Source organism: Stylophora pistillata, chromosome 12 (genome assembly GCF_964205215.1).
Source record: "Stylophora pistillata chromosome 12, jaStyPist1.2, whole genome shotgun sequence".
Lineage (NCBI taxonomy): Eukaryota > Metazoa > Cnidaria > Anthozoa > Scleractinia > Pocilloporidae > Stylophora > Stylophora pistillata.
This window is the reverse complement of record NC_142530.1, coordinates 17,797,501-17,820,675: the sequence shown is the minus strand read 5'-3', so window position 1 is coordinate 17,820,675 and position 23,175 is coordinate 17,797,501. Positions and strand designations below refer to the sequence as shown.

At 40.6% G+C, this 23,175-nt stretch overlaps 2 protein-coding genes across 7 annotated transcripts in view; both read right to left on the bottom strand.

Moving 5' to 3' along the window:
* Positions 1-116: 116 nt before the first annotated feature.
* Positions 117-10,013, bottom strand: LOC148719044 (uncharacterized). 5 transcript variants are annotated; one of them, XM_088740977.1, is made up of 3 exons: positions 9,887-10,011; positions 1,401-1,499; positions 117-835 (listed from the first exon to the last, which is right to left on the bottom strand). In XM_088740977.1, exons 2-3 carry the CDS (start codon positions 1,427-1,429, stop codon positions 331-333), a joined length of 534 nt encoding a protein of 177 aa, XP_088597103.1. In that variant the 5' UTR covers positions 1,430-1,499; positions 9,887-10,011; the 3' UTR covers positions 117-330. The 5 variants fall into 5 exon arrangements, with proteins under 5 accessions (XP_088597103.1, XP_088597104.1, XP_088597105.1 ...); XM_088740978.1 differs by lacking the exon at positions 9,887-10,011 and adding an exon at positions 1,631-2,256; XM_088740979.1 differs by lacking the exon at positions 1,401-1,499 and having other exon boundaries at positions 9,887-10,013.
* A 1,340-nt stretch (positions 10,014-11,353) lies between these two features.
* LOC111326198 (splicing factor 3B subunit 1) overlaps positions 11,354-23,175 on the bottom strand; it is a 24,339-nt gene continuing 12,517 nt past the window's right edge. For both annotated transcript variants that reach the window (XM_022930138.2, XM_022930139.2), the window contains 17 exons: positions 20,189-20,266; positions 20,006-20,092; positions 19,634-19,716; positions 19,338-19,525; positions 18,505-18,650; positions 17,693-17,839; positions 17,350-17,475; positions 17,066-17,191; positions 16,820-16,915; positions 16,080-16,262; positions 15,031-15,123; positions 14,411-14,496; positions 13,726-13,911; positions 13,028-13,300; positions 12,513-12,729; positions 12,162-12,236; positions 11,354-12,035 (listed from right to left, as the gene is read on the bottom strand). In XM_022930138.2, the coding sequence (XP_022785873.1) occupies positions 11,952-12,035; positions 12,162-12,236; positions 12,513-12,729; positions 13,028-13,300; positions 13,726-13,911; positions 14,411-14,496; positions 15,031-15,123; positions 16,080-16,262; positions 16,820-16,915; positions 17,066-17,191; positions 17,350-17,475; positions 17,693-17,839; positions 18,505-18,650; positions 19,338-19,525; positions 19,634-19,716; positions 20,006-20,092; positions 20,189-20,266 (2,274 nt within the window). In that variant the 3' untranslated portion in view covers positions 11,354-11,951. The remainder of the gene's footprint in view (positions 12,036-12,161; positions 12,237-12,512; positions 12,730-13,027; positions 13,301-13,725; positions 13,912-14,410; positions 14,497-15,030; positions 15,124-16,079; positions 16,263-16,819; positions 16,916-17,065; positions 17,192-17,349; positions 17,476-17,692; positions 17,840-18,504; positions 18,651-19,337; positions 19,526-19,633; positions 19,717-20,005; positions 20,093-20,188; positions 20,267-23,175) is intronic.

Genomic DNA, 23,175 nt, shown 5'->3' with positions numbered 1-23,175 from the left:
TAATTTATAACTAACATTATTCAGGGATAAAATACAAACTGAAGACTGCAGTCCAATAAAAATGGCATTTTTGAAGCAGGTGATTTACCTTGCGATGAATTAATAATTTCAACGAGTTTTAATAGTCTAAACATTCTATTTCGAAACTCAACCATATCTAGTTTAAACAAGAGGAAAGTCATTTCTCCTGCTAGTTTTGGTTCACTGCAAAACGTAATTTTCCAACGTATCGATGTCGTTGTTTCGAAGAAAATAAGAAGATTTTCATATCACGCAGGCACATGGCAACTTTCTCAAAAACTTCTATTTTTTAATTCCCTTGCTTACTGTTTACGGCCGCAGTAAATCACGTATAGCGTTGTTTCTAATGTTCCATGCATAATTGTACTGAGCTAAAAGTTCGTTTTGCATCTCTTCCGCATACTTCCTCGGCTCGTCACTTTCTGCGATCTTAACACGAACCCATAACTCATAACCTCTGGCCAACGCATCATTAATGAGAGCGCCTTTGTGCAATCCGTTCCTGCAGTATTCAAGAATTTCCTCTCCTAAGGATCTGTTGTTACTTCTGCAAGTACATCCTACATAAACGACGTGATTGGGTTGTCCGTACTTGGTACCCTTAGCTCGCCACTCATAAATTCCAAAGCGCTGTTCCTCTCCTGGAAACGCGGTTCGTATGCTCGAGCAAAAGGATCCAACATGATTCTCTCCACGTTCTTCAAGATTGCTGCTCTGGTCATCTTGGGGGACCATAGCCTTCTCCCAATCTGACCATCCCTGATCTGGAAGACGGACTTCCTCTCTTAACCGCGAAAAGGTAGCCATTGAGCGACTAGGGAAAAAAAGAAGCTTTTCTTTTTAAAAGATTAGTCAAACTGGACCTTGCTTATCAGATTCGTTTTGGCTACTCGTGTTTTACTAGAAATGTGGTTATTCCACCTGTTATGAGGAAAAATAGAAGTCGTGTATTCCATCATATGTTCTATCACATGGTTATTCTACCTTCAATAAGGAAAAATAGAAGTCCTGTGGAGTCTAGATCTAATCTAAACGGCGGCCTGGAGTAGAATGCGTGAGGTGGTCCCAACGTGGTCCTCTCTATTCCTAATTACATGTCCCCAGGGCATATTATTAATATATGCAAATGACTTTGCATAGTTCAAGTATTTCCAAGAAATTCCCTTCTCTATGACAATGAACAAACACATTCGCTCGGTGCATGTTTAAGTAACAATTCTAAGAATGCAAGGGTAATGTTTATATAAGCACTATGTTTCTAAGAATTTTATCTTTAAAACAAAAGTTAAACTCGCTTGATCCCGTTTGTTTGGGAATCTTTCCCTTGTCCCTTCAATAGGGTAAAGAAGCAGCGTTTGCGATGAAAAAATATGACTCACAACAATGAGAGCGTAGAAATTTCTTGCATATCCAACTCTGAGACGACAACGCCCCATCCATTATCGGTGAGTCAGCGTATACCAAACCATCTTATGGTACTGCAATAAGGAAAGGAGCTCTTCTTCAGATGGGATGAATCTCAAAAATCTTGCTGAAACTGACTGTAACTGTCGGTAATAAATACTGTCCCGAAGATTAAAAACGCTCGGCCTCGTAGAATTGTTTGTACCTTTAATCACTCCTTAGGTTCCGCACCCCTCTCCGTTTCCGTTTAGTCTTTCCGTTTATATAGGACGAGTAAATCCGTTGACAATAAGATCCTCAAGGCAAATTTAACGCCCTGAAATTCGTTTAGGTTGGCCGAGGTACAACCTTGTCTCGAGCAGTGAAAACATGTGTCATTTGTCCGAGCGAAGACTGGTAACAAAATTTGAACTAAATGCCGCTGTACTAATCTAATGCGACAGCATTAACACTGACACCGTGGAAATACGTTTTTTCGGGCGAGATACAGTACTTTACCGGTCAGCGGATACCTTAAAAAACCGCAAAATGCCGATAACTTTTAGTAAAGCGTTCGTGTTAGATCCGTATTATCATGTTAGGTCCCAACAATAAATATGTCTAAATACTAAATATTATAACAGTCATGTATAACGCACAGTATGTCCTAGCTAACATTGTCCTACTAGTTACACTCATCTACTTGGAGATAGTCTTGTTTTACCACATTAAGCTCCATCTACCCTGAGTTACCCATGTTCTACCACGTTTACCCCCATCTACCCTAAGTTATCCATGTTCTACCACGTTAATCGTCATCTACCTTAGGTTACCCGTGTTCTACCACATTTACACCCATCTACCCCAGGTTAGCCATGTTCTACAACGTTCACCCCCATCTACCCTAAGTTACCCATGTTCTACCACGTTTACCCCCATCTACCCTAGGTTACCCATATTCTACCACTTTTACATCCATCCACCCTAGGTTACCCATGTTTTACCACGTTTACCCCATCTACCCTAGGTTAGCCATGTTCTACTACGTTTGCCCCCATCAACCCTAGGTTAGCCATGTTCTACCACGTTTACTCCCATCTACCCTATGTAAGCCATGTTCTACCACGTTCACCTTCATCTGCCCAAAGTTACCCATGTTCTACCACGTTTACCCCCATCTACCCTAGGTTAGCCATGTTCTGCCACGTTTGCCCCCATCAACCCTAGGTTAGCCATATTCTACCACGTTTACCCCCATCTACCCTAGGTTACCCATGTTCTACAACGTTTAGCTCCATCTACCCTAGGTAAGATATGTTCCACCAAATTTAGCCCCATCTAACCTAGGTTAGCCATGTTCTACCACGTTTACCCCCATCAACCCTAGGTAATCCATGTTCTACTACGTCTACCCCCATCTACCCTAAGTTAGCCATGTTCTACCACGTTTACCCCCATCTACCCTAGGTTACCCATGTTCTACCGCGTTTCCCCCTATCTACCTTAGGTAAACCCTTTTCTACCACTTTTACCCCCATCTAAGATAGGTTAGTCATGTTCGACCCCGTTAACTCTTGTCTACTTTAATTGAGCCATGTTCTACCACATTTACCCCCGTCTACTCTAAGCTAGCCATGTTCTACCACGTTCTACCGCGTTTAGCCCCATCTACCCTAGGTTACCCATGTTCTACCCCGTTAACTCCCATCTACCCCAGGTTACCCATGTTCTCATGTTCTACTAGGTTTACCATCATCTACCCTAAGTGAGCCATGTTCTACCACATTTACCCCCATCTACACTACGTGAGCCATGTTCTACCACGTTTACCATCATCTACCTAGTCTCCCTCGCAGCCGTTTTTAGGGTCGTCACGCAACGCTCCTCCCCACCATCGGCTACTCACGAGAGAGACACATTCCTTTCTCTTTGTTATTGAAAACCAATGAAATACACGTTATTGTTATCGGATACGCCAATCAAATTCCTCCTTAGATTTGCTGGGCGCGCGAAACAAAACACAGATACACACATGCGCGGTCTGGCGTAAGTGGAAGATGAATGTTACTCCGAAAAAGATATTGAGTAGTGATACAAATTGCTTTATTTGTTCAGCTATAATCACTTCTAAACAACGTGTTCGTGTTTTTAAATTTGGTGGTACGTGAAGAAGCTCCGTTGACCTTCAAGGACTTATAAACAAGGCACTGGACATCGACGTAAAGTTTACTCTAATTCGGACGTTGCAGTGTGCATTAAATGCTACAAGTCTTTGGTGAGATACCAAAAAACGGAATAACATGTCAGAGAGATAAAGACTGAACTTAAGTCTGCTTATTCACAGAGTGGCAAACGTTTAAAACGATTACTGCGCACCGAAAATATAAATCAATTAACACCTGTCGGTTGGACATCCGTCAAAACATCTTTCATTTGTAAGTTTAAATGAATTTCCTACGAGTTGTTGTTCTTCCAACTTAACTCCCTCGAGTTCAACCTTAACAAAGGCACGTTTTCGCTCGTACGAAACGCTTTCGCCGCTCCGTTTGTCACATCGAGTCCAAAGATAAAACAAACAAATCAGCCAAAAAATGAAACAAAGACGAAGGTCGTCGTTGAGTATCCCAGTAAGACCGCGAACAAGACCCTGTCTGGCGATATGGAACCAATTGTTAAGGCTTTGGCTCACGGTCCACACTCAAGAATTGCACAAACAGTTTCAGTTTGCTTTCAAGTAATGGAGAGGGACTTGGACCAGGTTTCCAGAATATGGAAACCTGTTTCTTATTGGTCAATCTTAGGGAAAGGAAAGTATCTCTCTCGTGAGCAGCCGGGGATGGAGAGGAGCGTTGCGTGACGACCCTAAAAACGGCTGCGAGGGAGACTATCATCTACCCTAAGTGAACCATGTTCTACCACGTTTACCCCCGTCTACCCTAAGTGAGCCATGTTATACCACGTTTATCCCCATCTATCCTAAAAAATAAGCTACCCATGTTCTACCACGTTAACCCCCATCTACCCTAGGTTACCCATGTTCTACCACGTTTACCTCCATCTACCCTAAGTGAGCCATGTTCTACTACGTTTACCATCATCTACCCGAAGTGAGCCATGTTCTACCACACTTACCCCCATCTGCCCTAGGTTACCCATGTTCTGTCACGCTCACCCCCGTCTACCCTAGGTTAGACCTGTTCTATCTCGTTAACCCTCATCTACCTTAAGTGAGCAACGTTTTACCTCGCTTACTCCCATCTACCCTAAGGTCCCCACGTTCCACCACGTTTACCCCATCTACCCTAGGCCACCCATGTTCTACCACGTTAACCATCATCTACTTAGAGATTAGCCACATTTCACCACTTTGACCCATATTAACCCTAAGTTAACCTAGGAGCCCATTACCCTGTCACACATGTGCACATGTTCATTCCAAGGCGAAAGGGAGTGAAGACCTCTTTAAGATGATATTGTAATCAAGCGTGTCGGTACGTTAAAGTATCTAGTTACAAACACTGCTCACAGCAAAGTTCAAACATGTTCAAATGCTGTTTTAGTAAAATCATCGCTGTGTATCGGGTTTGCGCATTGCTTTTATCTTCTCTTCCATTCAGAAGGAAAATAAAGAAAACTTTACAGTTTTTTCAATCTACTTTGGAAGCGCTCTTTAAGGCTTCTTTACCCAGTTTTCAAAAGTTGAACTAGTTTTAGTGGTGCGAGTGGGTCATTATCAAGATTGTAACTGAGGAGAATGGAGGCGAATTAAGAGCGTGTCCACGAGAAAACCGGGCAGGGGGCGATAAACCTCAAATCACCGGTTTGACTCAAACTTGGCACAACTCTAAGTATCATGAAATAACAACTGTGTGACAATAATAGGTCAAAATATTTAATTCCCTGGGAAATATAGGGTCCCCCTGGGAAAACCCCCCAGTTCCTGAATAAGAACTGACACATTAATGATCTCCCACAACTTAAATGGAATTAAAAGATTTCCAACGAAGTGAGTCATCATTAACAGCTTTTAGCGTTGTTTGGAACTCTGAGAATTAATCAGCTCTTCCAGGTAGTTCAAGCTGATGCAAACAGGCAGATGAAAAAACTATCCATGTTGAAAGAAACCGTGATTTTTCCTCCCTCTATTCCTGCTGCAGGAATGGACTCGCAGCCAGTAAGAAATTGCATAAAGGACCCGTTGGTTAGTTGTACGTGTTTTCTGTGTGGTAGCTGTATATAACATATTTACGGCTAACATTAGTCGATTTGAGATATGCCCTCGTCTGTTTTTGAAGAAAGCATGAGCAAGGAGGTACAAAATATATTTAATTTACAACTACTTTCCAGTCTCCCTGTTTCCCTCCATTTGCAGATCTATTGGTATTCGACTGCAGATACTCCTCCAACGCTTGTCTCACCTCGGAACGAATTATTGACCGGTTTAAATCCATTTTCGTAAAGCTGTGAAAAAGCTCCGACAGCAAAACAGACTGGACAGACGAAGCTCTTTTGGCGCGAACTTCGTTCCCACGCGGCCAGGCCTAACAATACCACGCGACATCATCGAATGAAAACATATTTTTTATCGAATGAAAATATTCTTACTGAAGAAAAATATTCCATTGAATGGACACATGTTTTTTCGAATGAAACCATATCAAATGAAAATAATTTTTTTATCGAATGAAAATATTTTTTTTTATCAAATGAAAATATATTTTATCGAATGGAAATGTATATTTTATCGCATAACAGTATTTCATCAAGTAAAAATATATTTTTATGGAATGAAAGTACTTTTATTTAATGCAAATATATTTTCATTGAATGAAAATAATTTTTATCGAATTTTGCTACATTTCGGCAACCATAGTTCAATTACAGTTTTATCACGTCTATTTTGAAAGCGCAAATTTCAGTCTTTCAACACAAGTTTTTTCAGTCTGTCCAGATATTTTATAGATCCTGTATATTGAGCTGGTCTGCAAAAAGTTGCAAGTTGTTTTTCATTTTCCTGCAATTTTTAATAAGCCCTTTCTTTTATAAGCCTCGAAATTTGAGTAATTGTTGAGTTTCAGTGAAGCTGTCTCGTTAGCAAGGGAAAAGATGCCATTTAAAGCATAATATGATGGAATTTGTGAATAATTCGCACCGGTGAGAGCCAATCACGTTACAAGGATCACAAGTGATTTCAAAATGGATGTAATAAAAGCCAAAATTAATTTGTAAGGCATGAATTTTACAGAAAGGCGAACGTGATTCATGAATTCATGATCTGGTGTGGGGCGTGGTTCGCTTCTTGAAATATAAGTGATCCATAAATTTCCTCTTTCATTTCGTGAAAACCTCAAGATTTCCCAGAAACCTTGTACACAAGAAGAGAGATTAGAAGTTTCCCTTTTATATAAGCGTGATTTTTTAAAAAAAAAAATTTGAGCGTGAAACAGTATAAGAACCCTAACCCCAAATAATCATCGTAAAAACCAAAGAAGGATATGGAATTGCATGGCAGTTTGCCTATAACATGATTCAATAAATGATAAGAGTTTAGTGATTTAAATTGCGCTATGTCCAATTCTTTTAATTAACAATCGGTTCATGCTTTAGCGTGCACTATCGAGTTATGGAGCACGCGGGAAGTTTGGAGAGCACGAAAGAAGCGTAAGAGTTGCCCGAGGCGATAGCCGAGGGAAACTCTAGCTTCTTGAGTGCTCTCCAAACTTCCCACGTGCTCCATAACTCGATAGTGCACAGCTGAAAGCATGAACCAATTGTTTTAGAACATAGCTGGTGGAATTGTGCATCAAATCCGACGCGAAAAACGGACAACAATATCAGTTGAAGCGAATCGTGACGGCGCTGTTTCCGAGTCTCCTTTCCCTTTGTTTTTCTCTCTTTCTGCCTCATTTAAGAGCTCTAGCCCAAGGGAAAAGGTCGAAACATTGTCTTCGTTTTCGGACTAATAGGCCGAGTTTCTGTTTGTATCCATTATTGTCGCGAAATATATTATTTTTCCCCGCGCTAACAATGGCCGCTCGCGCGAAAAAGAAAGTTCTGGCGAAGTCGGATTTGCTGACGCTATCAGCGTGCACTATCGGGATTTTGAGCACGCTCACGTATAATGAATTTAATTGCGCGACTCTGCTAGCTATGTTCTAAAACCATCATGTTACAGAAATGAGGAACATGTTGCTTCTCAATTCCAATTGCAATTTACTGTTCAGAGAATAAGCAACGAGAAAACTTATCAGCTGAGGGTGTTTTCTAAACACAGCACCAAATTCTCCCGAGTGAATAACACTGTAATGTCAAGAAGCAAGAGGGAAGAATTGCAGATTACGGACAACAAATTGAAAAGATTAAGGTAACGCAGACCTTAAATATTGTGCGATAAAATCAAATCATGATTTAAATTTGGTAGAGCTTTACGAGTATTACCAGATCGTTTAAAATTATAACTCTTCTATCACTTGAATTTCCTCAAATTTTAGCCCCGAGAAGTATATTTTTTGTAAGCGGGAAAAGAGTAATTATTCCCAAATTTAGTTTTTCAGTTGCTATCCTTTTTAAAAATGAACTCGCGTCGTTCAGAGTCCTAATTGTTGAAGTGATGAGACCGAAAGCCGCAAGAAACAAAGTTAAATACAAGCAACTCGTATGAAAACAAAGCGCTGAGTTCGATCGGTTAAAAAATTCATTTAAAAAGTCTTAGACAAGAGATTAAATACTGCAGTTAATAATCTCTTGGTCTGAGATGTATCGACATGACTTTCTGTTTCGCTCACAATGCTCATTGAAAAACATTACGGCTCATTCCTTTTACGTCAGAGTTTGCTGTTTCTTGAATTTTCCTTCTGTTGCACCTGATTTGAAGTGGCAAGGGCATTTTTTTAAAAAATGGGGAAAGGAGTGTAAGCTAATTTTGTTATTTTTTATTACCTTTTACCCTTCAACAAGCAAGTGTGTCTTGTTTAGTATTCCCTAATCGTATGACTTAGGAAGCAGCGAGTAAGAAACTGAAATAACGCTTTCCCTGTAAAACAGAGGTGAAGGACAATAACTATTAAAAACAAAAGTAACAACTTAATTGGTAAAACAAAAAATTGTTTAGAAAACCTAAAACAGAACTACATTATTTTCCAATTTCCCCGTAGTTTAAATAAATAACATGACATCTTTGTCCTTTTTACATCAGAATTTCATTTTCATCCATCGCGTGGATGCTTTTTCTCTTCCGGTCTCCGACTCTAACAGTAAAGAATTGTTTCACGCGCAATTTGTCCCTCATTACAGTATCAACATATTATTTAGCCAACAGTTCTGAAAAATAAAGAAACTTCTGAGCTGGACGGTGTTTAAGTCGATTTTTAAGCAACAAATGCATGCCAAACTCTAAGATTATTTCGAGGTTTAAATCATCTGCCAGTGAATGTTCAGTCCAAAAGATTTCAGTTTTGTAAAGAGTGTAAAGTTTGTTTCTAAATTTACTTTTTCAAAAGTAACCTTTTAAATAGAACCGTGACTTCTTAAAATATAGTAGTCGTATGATTAATGAAACCAAAATTACATGAAGAAACTGACATAAAACTTTCTCTGCAAAACAAAGAAAAATGCAAATAGCTCGAGTAAGAAAGAGGTGAAAACTTTGATAGGTGAAAAAAAAAGGATTTAAAAAACAAATAGGGAACAACGAATACCTGAGTGCCAAGATTAAACTTGATTTGTAAACAGCAAAAAAAGCCGTTTAGGAACTTGAAAATCAATTGCTCTCCCGGCATCTTCCCAATGAATTAAGCGCACAAAATAAACTCATCACAAAAAACAGATTTTCCCGCCTCGAATTTATTTAAAATTTAGAAATACTGTATATAGAAATACTCTGTGTTACCACCGACACTGAAAACCTTAAGCTCCTTCCTCAGGACGGCTAAGGGAACAACATTAGACGCGCCCAAACGGAGATTTTATGCGAAGGCGAATCTCTGCTCATGCGATGAACGTTTTTACCAAAAAAAAATTCGATTTCGAGTGGCCCTGTTTTACCTATTTTCTCACATCGGGAACATCAACAACGGTTATCATCTCTTTGAATCTGAACATTTGTTTTTCCAAAGATAACTGACCCCACGCGTGAAATTAACCATTGTAACCTTTCCGGGAAGTTTTTGTGCACACATTAGGCATACCTATTGGATTCAATTCACACAGGCGCTCGATTGTTATCCAAACGCTAGATAGGTATGAATGAAACGAATTTGACTCGACACGGCAGTGGTGCTGATCTTAATGTACAAGAGATTTTTTCTAATTAGGATATGAAAAACATAGAGGAAATGTATTCAGAGCGACGTCCTTCAATAGCAATCAATGACGTGTCAGTATCTTAATCAATAAAGCATAAAGGCGTGGAAATACGTATTGTAAAATTCATGAGATGACTCACTTACACATCAGCCCATTAACAATTAAATATCCTGCTTACCACGACTCCAACTTTGAACCCTTCGTTGCTTTGAAAAGTGAAGCAGCCAAATCTGCAGCAAATGTCTATTTTAAGTTCTAAGGTTATGGACTTTAGGCGAATCTCAGCCCACCCCTGAGGCGCGCGCTGAAATAGAGAGCTCCCCCATTTTAACCACATGCCTCTAAATACACTGTTGATTACCTAACTGTACAGAAAGCCCGGAAAGGAAGGGAGGGGAGGGGTGGGAAGTGCGATGAATTTACTGCAACGCCCCCAAAAAGGTTTTTCTTTTACAAAAATGTAAACATCAGTTGCACAGTTTCCCACCTCGACCCGTCCAGCCGAAAAAATAACTCTTGCATGCATACCACGCCAAGATTTTTTTAACTTCAGACACTTGGGAGTAAGAGCTAATTTTGTTTTGCAAAGCTCGCATTGGAGTAAAGAAACAAATTAACACGTTTTCTTATTCTTCCTAACCATTAATTCGTTTATCCCCGGTCATGGAATATTTTTGGGAGTTACATCACATGCATTTCAGTTTCGTGGTTTCTAAGACAAACGCAGGCCAAGTCGGAAAATTGCACGCCCAATAAACTCGTGAACAAGAGAGATCTACACGTATTCCCTTCTGACAAAGTTGGAATTCTCTCCATCACAATTTATGCCTATTCAAGGATTCAGGCTGATAGTTTCGAAAGAAACTGTTTGGGGCTGCGTCGGTGGGAGTAACGAAATAATTTGGATATATCAACAAAGTTGAAATGGTAAATTGGCCACCGTAATGATTACAAAAGCTGACGTTTCGAGCGTTAGCCCTTCGCTCCGACGAAGGGCTAACGCTCGAAACGTCAGCTTTTGTAATCATTACGGTGGCCAATTTACCATTTCAACTTTGTTGATATATCCAAATTATTCAAGGATTCGTTAAGTTTGGACTTCCGGTGCAAACCTTACAGAAGTGGGACAACTTAAACAGTGCGTAAAAGAAGAGCGAGGTTCACTTTGCGAAACTTATTTGCAAAGCTCGTCTTTGGTTTTTACATTATGGATAACCAGTCTTCCAAAGTACTCATTGGGGATTGAACTGCGAGAAACGCATTGCATTTTGAACAGGGCGATAGAAGGAGGGGGTTCACTGGTTTGAAAATTGGAGTAGTACTGGAAGCTACTCGGGTATTTACTTCCAGAATTAGCGCTTCTAGTAAAGGTTGGATTTCGGTACCCGTTATTGGACTCTTCAAGCCTCCCGGGGTGGAAAGACGTGGAAAGTTTGCGCAAGCGCTAAGCACGACAGACCTGTAGCCGCGCTAGAGGTCGTTTACCCGAAACCACTTTGCTCACTTGTCACATATACTTGCGTTTTAAACCGTTGCTGCATTCACTTCGATTTTTGGTTTAAAAAAGAAAAAAAAAAAGAAAAAAAAAAAAGAACACTTAAAAAGCGCTCGTGTGCATCACGTGACAGGAACGTAGACAACTTCGACAAGTTTCACCCTTCATTGCGTTCAATCGCAGTTCAGCTTACATAAATCACAAATCTACTTCTCTTGAAAATTATCCTGAGCAAACTTATCACGAAAATAATAAGTCAAAAGCCGCGTTCAGTTTATAACAATTTAGACTGATTACCATCTCACACCTTTACATAGAGTTCTCGAAATTGCGACCAGCACAGCAGCACTTTCGATTAAAATTTTTGCGTCTAAAATTTATCAATAGGTCGCAAAATAACGACTACTTCATCGCAAAGAGAGAGTTCAGAGTTCGTATAACGTTTACTCAATGGTTCTACACTAACGAAATACCATCTTCAGCTTTTTTGCGTCTTTTTAGTAAGTTGAAGTTTGAAATTTCTTAGTTAAATAGACTGATTTGATGTGCGTCATTCTAGGTTCAGGCCCCAATGACAACAACAACAACAAAAAAACTAATCAAAAAAGAAAATCTTCAAGTTCTGTTACGTACAGCATGGCACTTGCACGCTTTCTAGAAAGGCTAAAATATTAAATTACTGAACGAATGACGATGCTATGGCTAAAGATGTTCGGCGCAGAGCCATTGCTTGGATATTCTCCTTAGATCAGAGGAAATAAGATAATTCTGATCTTGAGAAATGGTTCTTTTCATCACTGGGTGCTGTGGGATATGCTGCTACTAGAGCATCCTGTAACGAGATAAAAAGCGATGGTATGAGTACAATTTCTCAATAACACAAATGAAAACACAACTAACAAGGAGGAAGATATTTGTGAGAGTAAGCTACGTGATCCATAGTTAATGACAGTTTTACCTGAGACCCAATGTACAAGCTGTTGTAAATCTTCCAGTAGACATCTCGAACTTTTCGCGCCGGATGAAACATTCCCTAGGAAGTGAAAAGATAAAACGTAAGACAAAGGAATTTTTTATAGCTTCACGCCTTACAACATTTCTGGTAAGCAACCTTACGACATGTAATGCAACATAATATGACATGGAAGACGTAAAATTATTCGGAATAAACAATTCCCTTTCGACATGGTGTGGGGAAAAATGACTGGTGTTGGTAAACAAATTAAATTCCAATGTCAAAAACAAAAACTTCGAAGGAAAAAAACTACCTTAATACCATCGCATATCAGAGAGTTTTGTAGCCTCCTACCTGTAAACAATATTGAAGTACTTTAGATGGTCCTAAAGCCACTCTCATGCCTTCAATGGACTCCATTACAGCGTTTACGACATGGGGCGACGTCTCAAAGATGTTGGGCCATACGTAATTGATAAGGTGAGTGAGGGCGTCTTCACAGCCAAAGCCGGATACTCCCAGGGCCATGTGCTTTATGGCAGCACACGCTGTTTGGCGATGGACCAGATCTCTAAAATGATTGGAAGACCAGTCAAACAATTAAGTTACATAGACAAATGTGATAACGTCATTCTGTAATAAACGGTAACTAAAAAAACTAACTCGACAGGGGGGATTGGAGATAGCGGCCGCCGCCGCCGCCCCCCCCCCCCCCCCAATCCCGTTTAAATGACCTGATTGATTGAGGGGATGGCACGAGTTTTCTGACTCAATCAAAGCGTGATACCAATGAGAATCCGCATTGTACCGCTGACATAAGATGTACTTTATACACTTTCGTTACAAAACGCCACAAAGATTTGTCTAACCTGTCCATGAGAGCATCCTCCAGTAGAGGCGTCACAGCATAGATGTAATCTTTTCCCATTTCTCCAATGTATTCAAACAAGAACGACAGTGACTTCAGTACGCCATTTTGTACGTTAAGCTCTGGGACACGGTATTCGTTCATGAGGGCTGGCAGGACTGTGAATGGCGAGCACGTCTCGGCAACAATGGCGATAGCTACAGTGGTGCACACTCGATTCTGTCGTTCCTGAACTTTCAAGTTGTTGAGCAGAGTAGCGAGTACATCTTGAGGACTAAACAAAAGGACAAGATAACAGACATGAAGTAAGCAGACGTTCGTATTAATCAACACATTTTTATTTTTGATTATGCGACGTCAGATAATTCGAAGAAAAATCTCTGGCCAAATAACCCGACTTATGTCAGAGAAATTTTCTACGCAAATGGAAAGCGTTTCATTTCCCGAATGGGATGTCTGTATTGATTAACTTATTCTTCTCTTCGCTTCCAGAACCTCAGTTTGGAGGAAGTTGGCGGACGTCTGCATTGAGAAAATTGATAAGATCTCTTTAGTAGGAAGTCCGTAAAAGTACGAAAAATTTCGCGACGAGCAAGCAGCTGAATGTGTCAACCAACTTAAAAGCGAACAAATGACACACAGTGATAGTCCTTAGGTAACAATTGCAGACCTGGCTCAGCTCTGTAGCAAGTAACTTACCCGATTGCCTTGGCGATGTAACCAAACGTGTTGACAGTAGCTCTTCTAATAGCTTTCTTGTGGGCCTTCAGCAGTTCAAGAAGCTCAAAACAAATTCTCATCCACTCACGCGCCCCGACATGTTCCGCTCCTCTGTCTGCAATCCTACCAACTAAGTCGATACAGTTCTCCTGTACCTTCTCGTGCCTGGTGAAGGAAAAGACCAGGTAAAAAAGTGCTTTCTGGACCTCTATGAGGCTTCGTTACAACGATGTTTCGAGGTGCCATGAGTGAAGCGAAATTTCTCTCAACGTAACAGACATTACACAAAATCAGCTTGTTTTAATATCAGTAAAATTTTCGGTGCCTTATGATAAGGTTAAACAGAGCTCGAGTCTTCGTTATTGCTCGCGCTTCAGGTTCGTGCGCTGTCGCAGGCAAGTATGCGCGAGGAACCAGTTTGATCTCGTTGTAGGGTCGCCAAGGCTGCGGTCTAGCGGTGCCCGACGGCCCCTGGCGCCTTACTTTTGCTCTTGGGCGAGTCAGGAATTTTAGTTTTTTCATACAAAGCATATCCTGGGCACCCCGGAGCACTGGGCTCCATTCAATTTTCCTTAGAGCCTTGGGTCGCTCTTAAATATTACTTTGGTTAAGATAGGAAAAACAATAAAATGGGAAGTATAGGCTTGAGTAAAAATGACCGTACCTGTTCTTGAGAATGGGTGTGAGTCTCGGCAAAAGATCTTTGATGGGTGGAGTCATTTTGTTCATTCCAATAACATTAACAATTGCCTGTAAACAAACAAATCACAACTGGTTAATATCCAGTCTTCGTGCGAGCAACGTTATTTTAAGAACTAGTTACTGTTCTTTCATGGTTAAAAAAGGAAAACCATTAAATCAAAAGTTCGTTGTTCTTGCCGATCGCCATCTCTTTGTCTGCAAATTTTACGCAGTCTTAAAAAATGAACTAGCTACTTCGGGGGGATTCATGATAAAAAGTCTTCAACAAAGTGTAGTGGTGCAATTTTTAAGCAAAAAGTTTTTCGTCGAATACGTTAGAAATGGAAACTTGTCGATGAATCTCGTCTAGGGGAAAGACGTTGGAGTAGAATTACTCTTAATCAATTAAAAAATTCATTTACAAGAGTCCCTGTGAATAACTCATTCAACTTCTAGCATGTCACATCAAAATTTGCAATTTACAATGTAAACTAAAGAAAACCTTTCAGGTGTTCTGTAAAGCAGCGTTATAGAAAATTCACTGTTTTGGACGTTCTTAAACCAATCCGTTCATCACAATTCCCTCGCAGTTTGTTCACTCACCTTGAGGGCCCCCAAGATACTGCCCAGTACTTCGGGGTACTCTTCTCCAAGGTACTCGTACAACACTACTCCCAAGTGACCCATCAGCTTTTCCTGTTGACAAAAACAACGCCCTGTTACGTCAAATACAAAACAAGACAAAACAAAGGGATACTAGAAACGTTTTGGAAATGTTTACCGCGCTCTAAACAATCATATTTACGATCGTGACTTGCGAGTCAATTAAAGAAAAGTAACCTTTGATGTTGATAATGTCACTAATGTCATCAAATATACAGTCAGTAGATATACAACTTCAACATTTCAGAAATCTTTTATCAGATCTGCGCGAATTTGGAACACACTTGCCGATGAACTTGAGCTTAATATGGGCAGTATCTATTCTTTTGTGGCTACTATGAGGGGAAACTATCATTCCGCCCTTAGTGTTACCTAAGATGTTACTAACCCCCGTTCGTTCAAAACTGTATGTCTCAAGTGTAATCGTTGTAGAAGTCTTGCGATGCCCATTACATGTTGCATGTAATTGTACCTATTTTTGAACATTTTTAGTTGTTTTTGAAATTGTATCTATTTTAAAAATTTTTTTCTAGTCTTTTTCTTTCTCAGGGCCCGCAGTAACTGGCTACCCGCTGTTGCGGTTCCCCTGCCATACTTTGTAGTGAAGAAGTTAATAAATAAATAAATAAATAAATAAATAAATAAGATAGCCAGCTGCTTGGCTGCATTATGTATAGAAAATACAGGACGTTAAAAGGTGTTCTTCCCAAGGAATTCAGGGGTTGATAAATTCAAAATTCTCGCATTTTCCATGTGTACTCTGATCTCGCTTCTACTTTGCGCAAGGCAAATTAGTAAACTCTCCATATGGAAGACTACTTGATGGTGTAGTCTGATCGCTAGGGTGAGAGTGGTCCAGAGAAGGAATACTGTTAGTAGTTGTAACTGATGTTTTGACAACCTGAACGGAAGTCATAATCAGAGCAAGAGAAAGAAAAAAGGAAGAAAAAAAGGAAGAGAAACAAAGTGACTGTGAAACATGTACCCACCTCTCCACAGGTCATCATGACTTGGGCAATCCTTGATATAAGATCAGCAGCCTGTTGTCTGACCTTGGCCGATTTATTGTTTAATCTCCACAAAATTGTACCACAGATCTGGGGCAAGTATGGCTTGACACGCTTACCAAGAGCATTCACCACTGTGCCGAAACCATTCAACATAACAATGTCCTATGGAAAACAATTGAGCAAAACTCAGAGAAATTACTTTGAAAAATAGTGTTTTCTTAGAAATGCCATGGCAAAAAAATTGAGGCAAAGTGATTCAATGAAAAGCTAAGGGAAAAAAGTGAAATTCTGCTGAACAAATATTGAGGTATTGATCCTTTGAAACCGAAAGCTAGTTCTTCTAGTTGATATTTATTCATTTCTTTGTTTGCTGTCCCAAAAACTCAAGTGTTAAATCAAGACAAATTAGCTAGCTTGCAAATAGGTCCTAGTTTTTTGCCATCCCGGCCGCGCCTTACTCCGCCCACGTGAAGATTGGAGGACGAGTTGGAGAGAGGTTTGTCGGGAGTCTGGCACTAATAATGCTCATGTTTAGTGCTAGACCTCTTGCAAACCTTACTCGCCTCATAATTTCCTGCGGGAGAAAAGGCACCGGTGCCGAAGCGCTGCTAACGAGGACCTGCTTTGAGGCTACAACTTAGCCCATTATGGTTTCTAAGTTCTCATCGCCTGCCTTCTTGACAGAGTAATAAAAAAACAACAAACAAACAAGGAATTACCTCCTGAGTCTGTTCCTGGAAGGCGTACAGGATTCCGTCGATAAGCTGCTCCTCAAGGCGGGAATCAACATCAGATGAGCCCAGGTTACCCATGGTCTGAAGATAAAAACCATACACAGCTTTTATCTTTAACTCATCAAAAAAAACAAGCAAGAATCCAAAAAAAAAAAAGAACAATATATGTCCTATGTGATAGAGGTGACGTTCTGATGTTAGAGTGTTTAGGATCGATATGGTAAAAGTTACCTTTTCAATTGTTTCCATGACCATTTTTCGGTATTGTTCATTTTCATCTTTGAGATCGTCTACTATTCTGTTGATGATCTCAGATGCACCAACTTTGTTGGCCAGCTCCACGGTTGTATCCACAAGCTGTCAAAAATTATACATAATATAAATTATCATTCAAATTCTGAGATTGAAATACTTTACCAAGCCTTTACACATTATTGGTACTTGGTGTTACCAAGGATTACAAAACCTATTCTAAGACAAAAACTTCCTCACAGGAAATGAGAAAGGAATCTGACCTGTCTGTAATTCCTCCTATCCAATGCCATCCTATGCTGCCAGAAATGTTTGAAGAAATCTGGCAAGATTTCATCTTTGATGTACTGTGGTTCTACACCATCCGTGGCACAACACTGCTTCACTACCTGGAAAACAGACAAGCCAAAAGATTGTTAGCCAACAACTGAATGCGTACATTGCCACAACTTGATTGTCTGTTTTGTATCTTGCACTTGAGTTTATTACAAAGTTTTACAATTTAAAGTTGGTTGACCATTTCTGAAGTTTAAACAAACAAACAAACAAACAAACAAACTAATAAACAAATAAAAAAAAAACCAGACTCCTTGAGCTATCTTTTACCTTCAAGACAATCTTTTTCATTTCTTCGTCAGGACTCTGAAACTCACGAATCAAGATCAGCATAACTTCTCTGGTATAGTAGTTGGCATACTCGGCATCCATGAGGGGAATAAGATATCCAATGGCTTTCAGAAATGCAGCCAGCCCCTGAAAAAACACGCTTAAAGTAAGCAATAGTATGCAAAACCTCCAAACTTTTTAATCAACCTGTTTTGAAATCTCCCGACACAAAATGGTGATAAAAGCAGAACAGATGATGCAGCAAAGTGATTCTCTTCAGTACGTGGCTTTTGAAGAAATGAGATTTTAAGAAAAACATTTCCATTTTCCAGAATCAAGTCACATGGCCTTTGAAAAAGATTCATAGTCTACAATTTGCCCCAAATTAAATACTCACAGTCCTGGCGATTTGGCCTAGGAAATGTGAGTGTAAATTATTACCGTACATCGAAATGCTAGATTTTGTGAGAAATATTTTCATTTCCTAATTCAAGGTTTTGCTCCAAGTCAAACGGCCTGAGCAGAGATTTGTAGTCAATAGTAAGCCCAAAATTCAAAATTCTCAGACCCTATTCAACAATACATGGCTAAGGAAATTCAAGAGAAATTCACAACAGTACAATCAAATCTCAACGAATATTGACCACTCCTTGCACCTTGGTAAAAAAACCTTGACATCTTGCCATTTATCAACAGTTTATCCACATAATCCATATTTAATCGAGGCCTTAAAGGTGTTTACATTTCTGTAGTTCTTGAGAGAATCCAAGACTCTGCCCTAAGCTGTGTGGCACGTTATTTTCAAAAGTTACCTTTCCTCTGTGCTGTCTTATACCCTTCCACAAGGGCTTCAGGACACTATCAAATGACTCAATACCATAGGGTGTAGCAGCTTCAGCCAGGGCAGCCAAGGCAAGAGCAGTGATAGTTCGCACCTTCTGCTGTTCATCAACCAGACCTAACGAAGAAGTCAAAATAAGTCAGCTATTTATCCATCCAACTTACAAGTCAAGTGGCTAGTGACATCTTAAGATGTTTTTAGATGTTACGACAATTTCAGTCTGTTTACTTGCCAAACTGGCTAGTGGAAATTGAAAACCACTAGCCAACACTGAATTTCTACTATTCTGTGCCTAGTGGGCTACTATTAGCATCAAGCCCTGCAATGCCCATTATGATATTACTTGGTCTATTTGAGGTATACACTTCTTTGTAATTCAGATTAAAGCATTTGTGAAAGTCCAGACCACCACCTTTGGCTCTCATCACAGTCTACAGGAAAATATCATGAAAACTGCATGGAGAATTAGCAGGTTTGATGGTAACTGTGTTATTGCACTGTACAGTCCAGATAGCATTTACTCTTCCCCAAATGCAATGATCCACACCTCTACATGTAGCTTGAAACATATTCTTCAACTTTGATCAACAAGACCAATTTGAGAAGAGGTATTGTAACTCACTTTTACTACATCATTGTTAAAGAGTGTGGAAGACAAGGTATGGCTAACAATGGACAACAAGTGGTGTCAATCTGCCCAGACAGTCTGATGACATCAAGGTACCTAAGAGTTTTTAATTATCTAAGGTTACAGTTACTCCATTTAGCTTTCTTCCAAATAACTTACTCTACAAGGTTTCTTACCGTGTTCAATAATCTCCACTAAGTTTCTCAAATGAGGTAAGATAGCACATCCCATCAAAATAGCTATCTGCTGGACAATTTTGATTCCAGTGTGTCGTGCCTGCCATGATTTCTTGCTGCGGCATACGGCCTTTAAGAATGGTAACAAAGAAGGAATGCCAAGAGCTGAAGCTACAACAGCAAAGGCTCTGCAATGAAGAGATCCCAAATGTGAGATCACATTTTGAGCAACACTCATGATTGGAGATACAAAACTAGATACTGATTTAGATTGCAATCAGAAGTATGGAGCTTACCTTGCTGTTGTGTTACGGACGTATTCATCAATGTTATCAATATCAGGTCTCATGGTAGAGATCATCGTTGCCAAACCAGCAGCCTAAAAGAGACAAGTATAGCCAATTCTGAATCATCTCATACAGTTAATTTTTAAAATGACAATGTTTTGATCAGTCTTTGTAGACCTCACATTTGAGAATTGTACAATGTTCAATACGGCTTTATTCTTGCACGAACCAATTTCTCCTTTTTATTTGTTCACTTTTAGCCTCAATGAAGGAAAACACCTTCCTTGAAATGGAAAAAGAAGGGGAAAAAAACACTCCTGTACACTTCCCTAAAGGAGAAAATAACTGGGTCCAAAAGATAAAAACAAATCCCCCACTAACCTTAGCCAAGTTGGAAATAATTTCACGTCCCTCCACTCTTGCATAGTAATCTTCATCAATCAACAATGGCTCAATAACCACAAGAATCTGCAAGAGACGATGCGAAGTTTAGTAACTCATGTAAACATAGATGACATACAGCCTCAGAAAAGATGCACCGAGGTATCACAAACACCAAATTACCTTGTGGACAAATGGACGCACAAGGTCATCAAGTTTGTACAGGATTCTGTCAATGACTTTCACCAACAAATGACGCTCCTGTAGAGAAACAAATTTCCAACATCAGAGAGATGAAAATGAATGATATACTGAAAATACAATTAGTAAGGTGAAGTTGATTTGGTTTTCTTTACTTGTGAAACTTTAAATTCAACAAAGTATTCTGGCATAAGGGTTAGGACTTCATGCAGTAGGATGAGTGCATGCTAACTATTTTGGTATGCATGTAATTTTAAAAAGTAGCAGGGAATAAATTTTTTTCCAACCCAATGAGCTGTAAAAAGACACAGCATCTTGCAACCAGGAAGCAATGTCTATGTACATGTATTGTAGTTTTGAAATTATTTTATTTTTTTCCCTTGAATCCTGATGCATTATTAAAATCATTTTACTAAAGAATTTAAATCAAACTGTTTTGAAAGCAAATTCCCTATGGCTTGAATTTGTTAGGGTGCGCGATGCACTCTGGACTACTCAATAAAGACACACGAGTTCTCATCCAATATGGCGTCCTGTATTGCATAATAACTTGGTGTCAGGAGTGGGATTGCCTTTACGCCCCATCCCTTGCCTTAACTCCTTCAAGCGACGGAATCTACGAGGTTTCAATTCAGACGTACACTCTCGACGACCTCTGACCGAGAAACGACCTCGTAAGAACCAAATATGGCCGAAGGCAAGCCACCAAACCTTTCGTTCCACGAAGACAAAGCAGCCAGTGTAAGAATTTGGCGCAGGAAATTCAATGCCTGGTGCCTGCTACAGCGAAAATGGAGGGACGCCAGCAAAAGCCCAACGACTCCAGAGCACTGGGTCCCAGAAAAGGCTCAATCCGAAATAGCGGCTTTCTTTCTCGCCCTCCCGGATGATGTCTTGGAAATTTTTGATACCACAATCCTTCCGAAAATGACAACAGAAGAGAAAAAACAGCCATGGACATATCAGCAGCGTTTAGAGGGTCATTTTGTCGGTCAAGACAACGTCATGCCCCAACGACTAGCTTTCTTCAATTGCACACAAAAACCTAACGAATCCGTCACAGATTTTGAAACCCGAATCAGAAGCATTGCCCAAAAATCCAAATATTCCAAGATGACAGACCCCCTCCAGGAGCTCATGCGCGACCGCTTATGCACAGGAGTCCACAACAAAGACCTTAGAGAACTACTCCTTCATCACTACAAGGAAGACGGGAAAACACCCTACACATTCGATGAACAACTTGCTCGTGCAAAGTCCTGGGAAGCAGCTCACAACACCAACCTAGCCATTATGCACTCTACCAACCCGAACCTCGAAGAGCAAGTCAATCAATTGGCAACGAAACCGACACCACCCCGTCGTGGAAACTGTGGTTGGTGCGGAGGCCTTAGACATCCCCGCAAGGACTGTCCAGCGACCAAACCAGGTACCTACTGCACCAATTGTTATATGACTGAGAACCATCTTGCCAAGGTCTGCAGATCCCCCAAAGACAAGTTCAAGTTGGATTTTGAAAAGAAACAAAGAAAACAAGCCAAGCACCCTCCCCCTTGGCGCTCAGACACTGTTCACCACTTCTCTCAAGGGAACGATGCATCTGCAACGTATCTTGATGATGATGATGACTACGTCGTCCACTCTTTCTCAGCTTTTGCTCTTTGTGACGACATGGAGGACGACAAATACTTCACCTGGCTCCCAGTCTCCGTTAGCCCTGAAAAGAACATAAAAGTGCTAATGCAAGTAGACTCTGCCGCATCCTGTAACACCTTACCATCATCAGTTTTCAGGAAGATATCGGCAACTGCCCCGCTACGCCCCTCGCATGTCAAGATATTTCCTTACTCTGGAGAACCTATTCGCCCATTGGGCAAAGTCAGTCTAGCCTGCGAGGGCGTCTCCCACTTCGAAACACTAGAATTTCAAGTAATAGACTCGGCATGCATCCCAGGCAAACCCGCCCTCATAAGTGGTAGAGACAGCAAACGTCTCGGTCTACTGAAATTTCACAAAGACAGAGTGTTCTCCTCCCCAACGTCAGACATCAAACTACCCCGCATTCATCTGGCCTCCACAGATCAGACAACACCTCCCCAGTCAGCAACTACAACCGACTTGCACCCAGGCCACCTCCAGCAGACCCAATTGGTTACATCATACAAAGACAACTTTGAGGGTCTGGGAAATGTGAGTCAGCCAGTCCATCTGACTTTGGACCCTAAAGTCACACCCTGCCATGCAGGCATCCATCGAGTACCGGTGGCGAAACTCGAAAAAGTGAAAGCACAACTTGACGCCATGGTGAAATGTGGAAAACTCAAGAAGGTGGACCAACCAACAAACTGGTGTAGTAACATGACGGTTAGAGAAAAGACCCGCCCCGATGGCACCACCAAAATACGCTTATGCTTAGATCCCAGCCAAACGCTGAATAAAGCCATCATAATTCCGCGCTACCAGATTCCTACTATACAGGAAATACTTCCACGCTTATCAAGGAAAAAGCATAAAACATTCTCCATATTCAATGCCCTCGATGGCTTCACTCAAGTTGCGCTCACAGATGAATCCAGTCTGCTCACCACCATGCACACCCCCTGGGGTCGATACTGTTGGCTCCGCCTCCCTTATGGCGTTAGTTGTGCCCCAGAGGAATTTCAGTTACGAATGCATGAGGCCCTTGAGGGTCTGCACGATGTGTATTGCATAGCTGATGACATCCTCGTCGTGGGCCAAGGCGACACAGTTGAGGAAGCAAACAGAAATCATGATCTCAATGTTCTTGCCCTAATGAAGCGCGCTCGAGACAAGCACCTGAAGTTCAACCCGCAAAAAATTCAGTTTAAACTATCACAGATCACCTTTATGGGCCATGTGATATCCAACCTGGGTGTGACACCAGACCCCAACAAAGTCAAGGCCATCTCTGCTATGCCGGCCCCTACAGATAAGCAGGGAGTGATGCG

Coding starts and splice junctions, on each gene's coding strand:
- LOC148719044 (XM_088740977.1), bottom strand. CDS start 1,429: ATGCAAGAAATTTCTACGCTCTCATTGTT. Junction 836..1,400: donor ATTTCTACGCTCTCATTGTT/GTGAGTCATATT, acceptor TTTTTTCCCTAG/TCGCTCAATGGCTACCTTTT.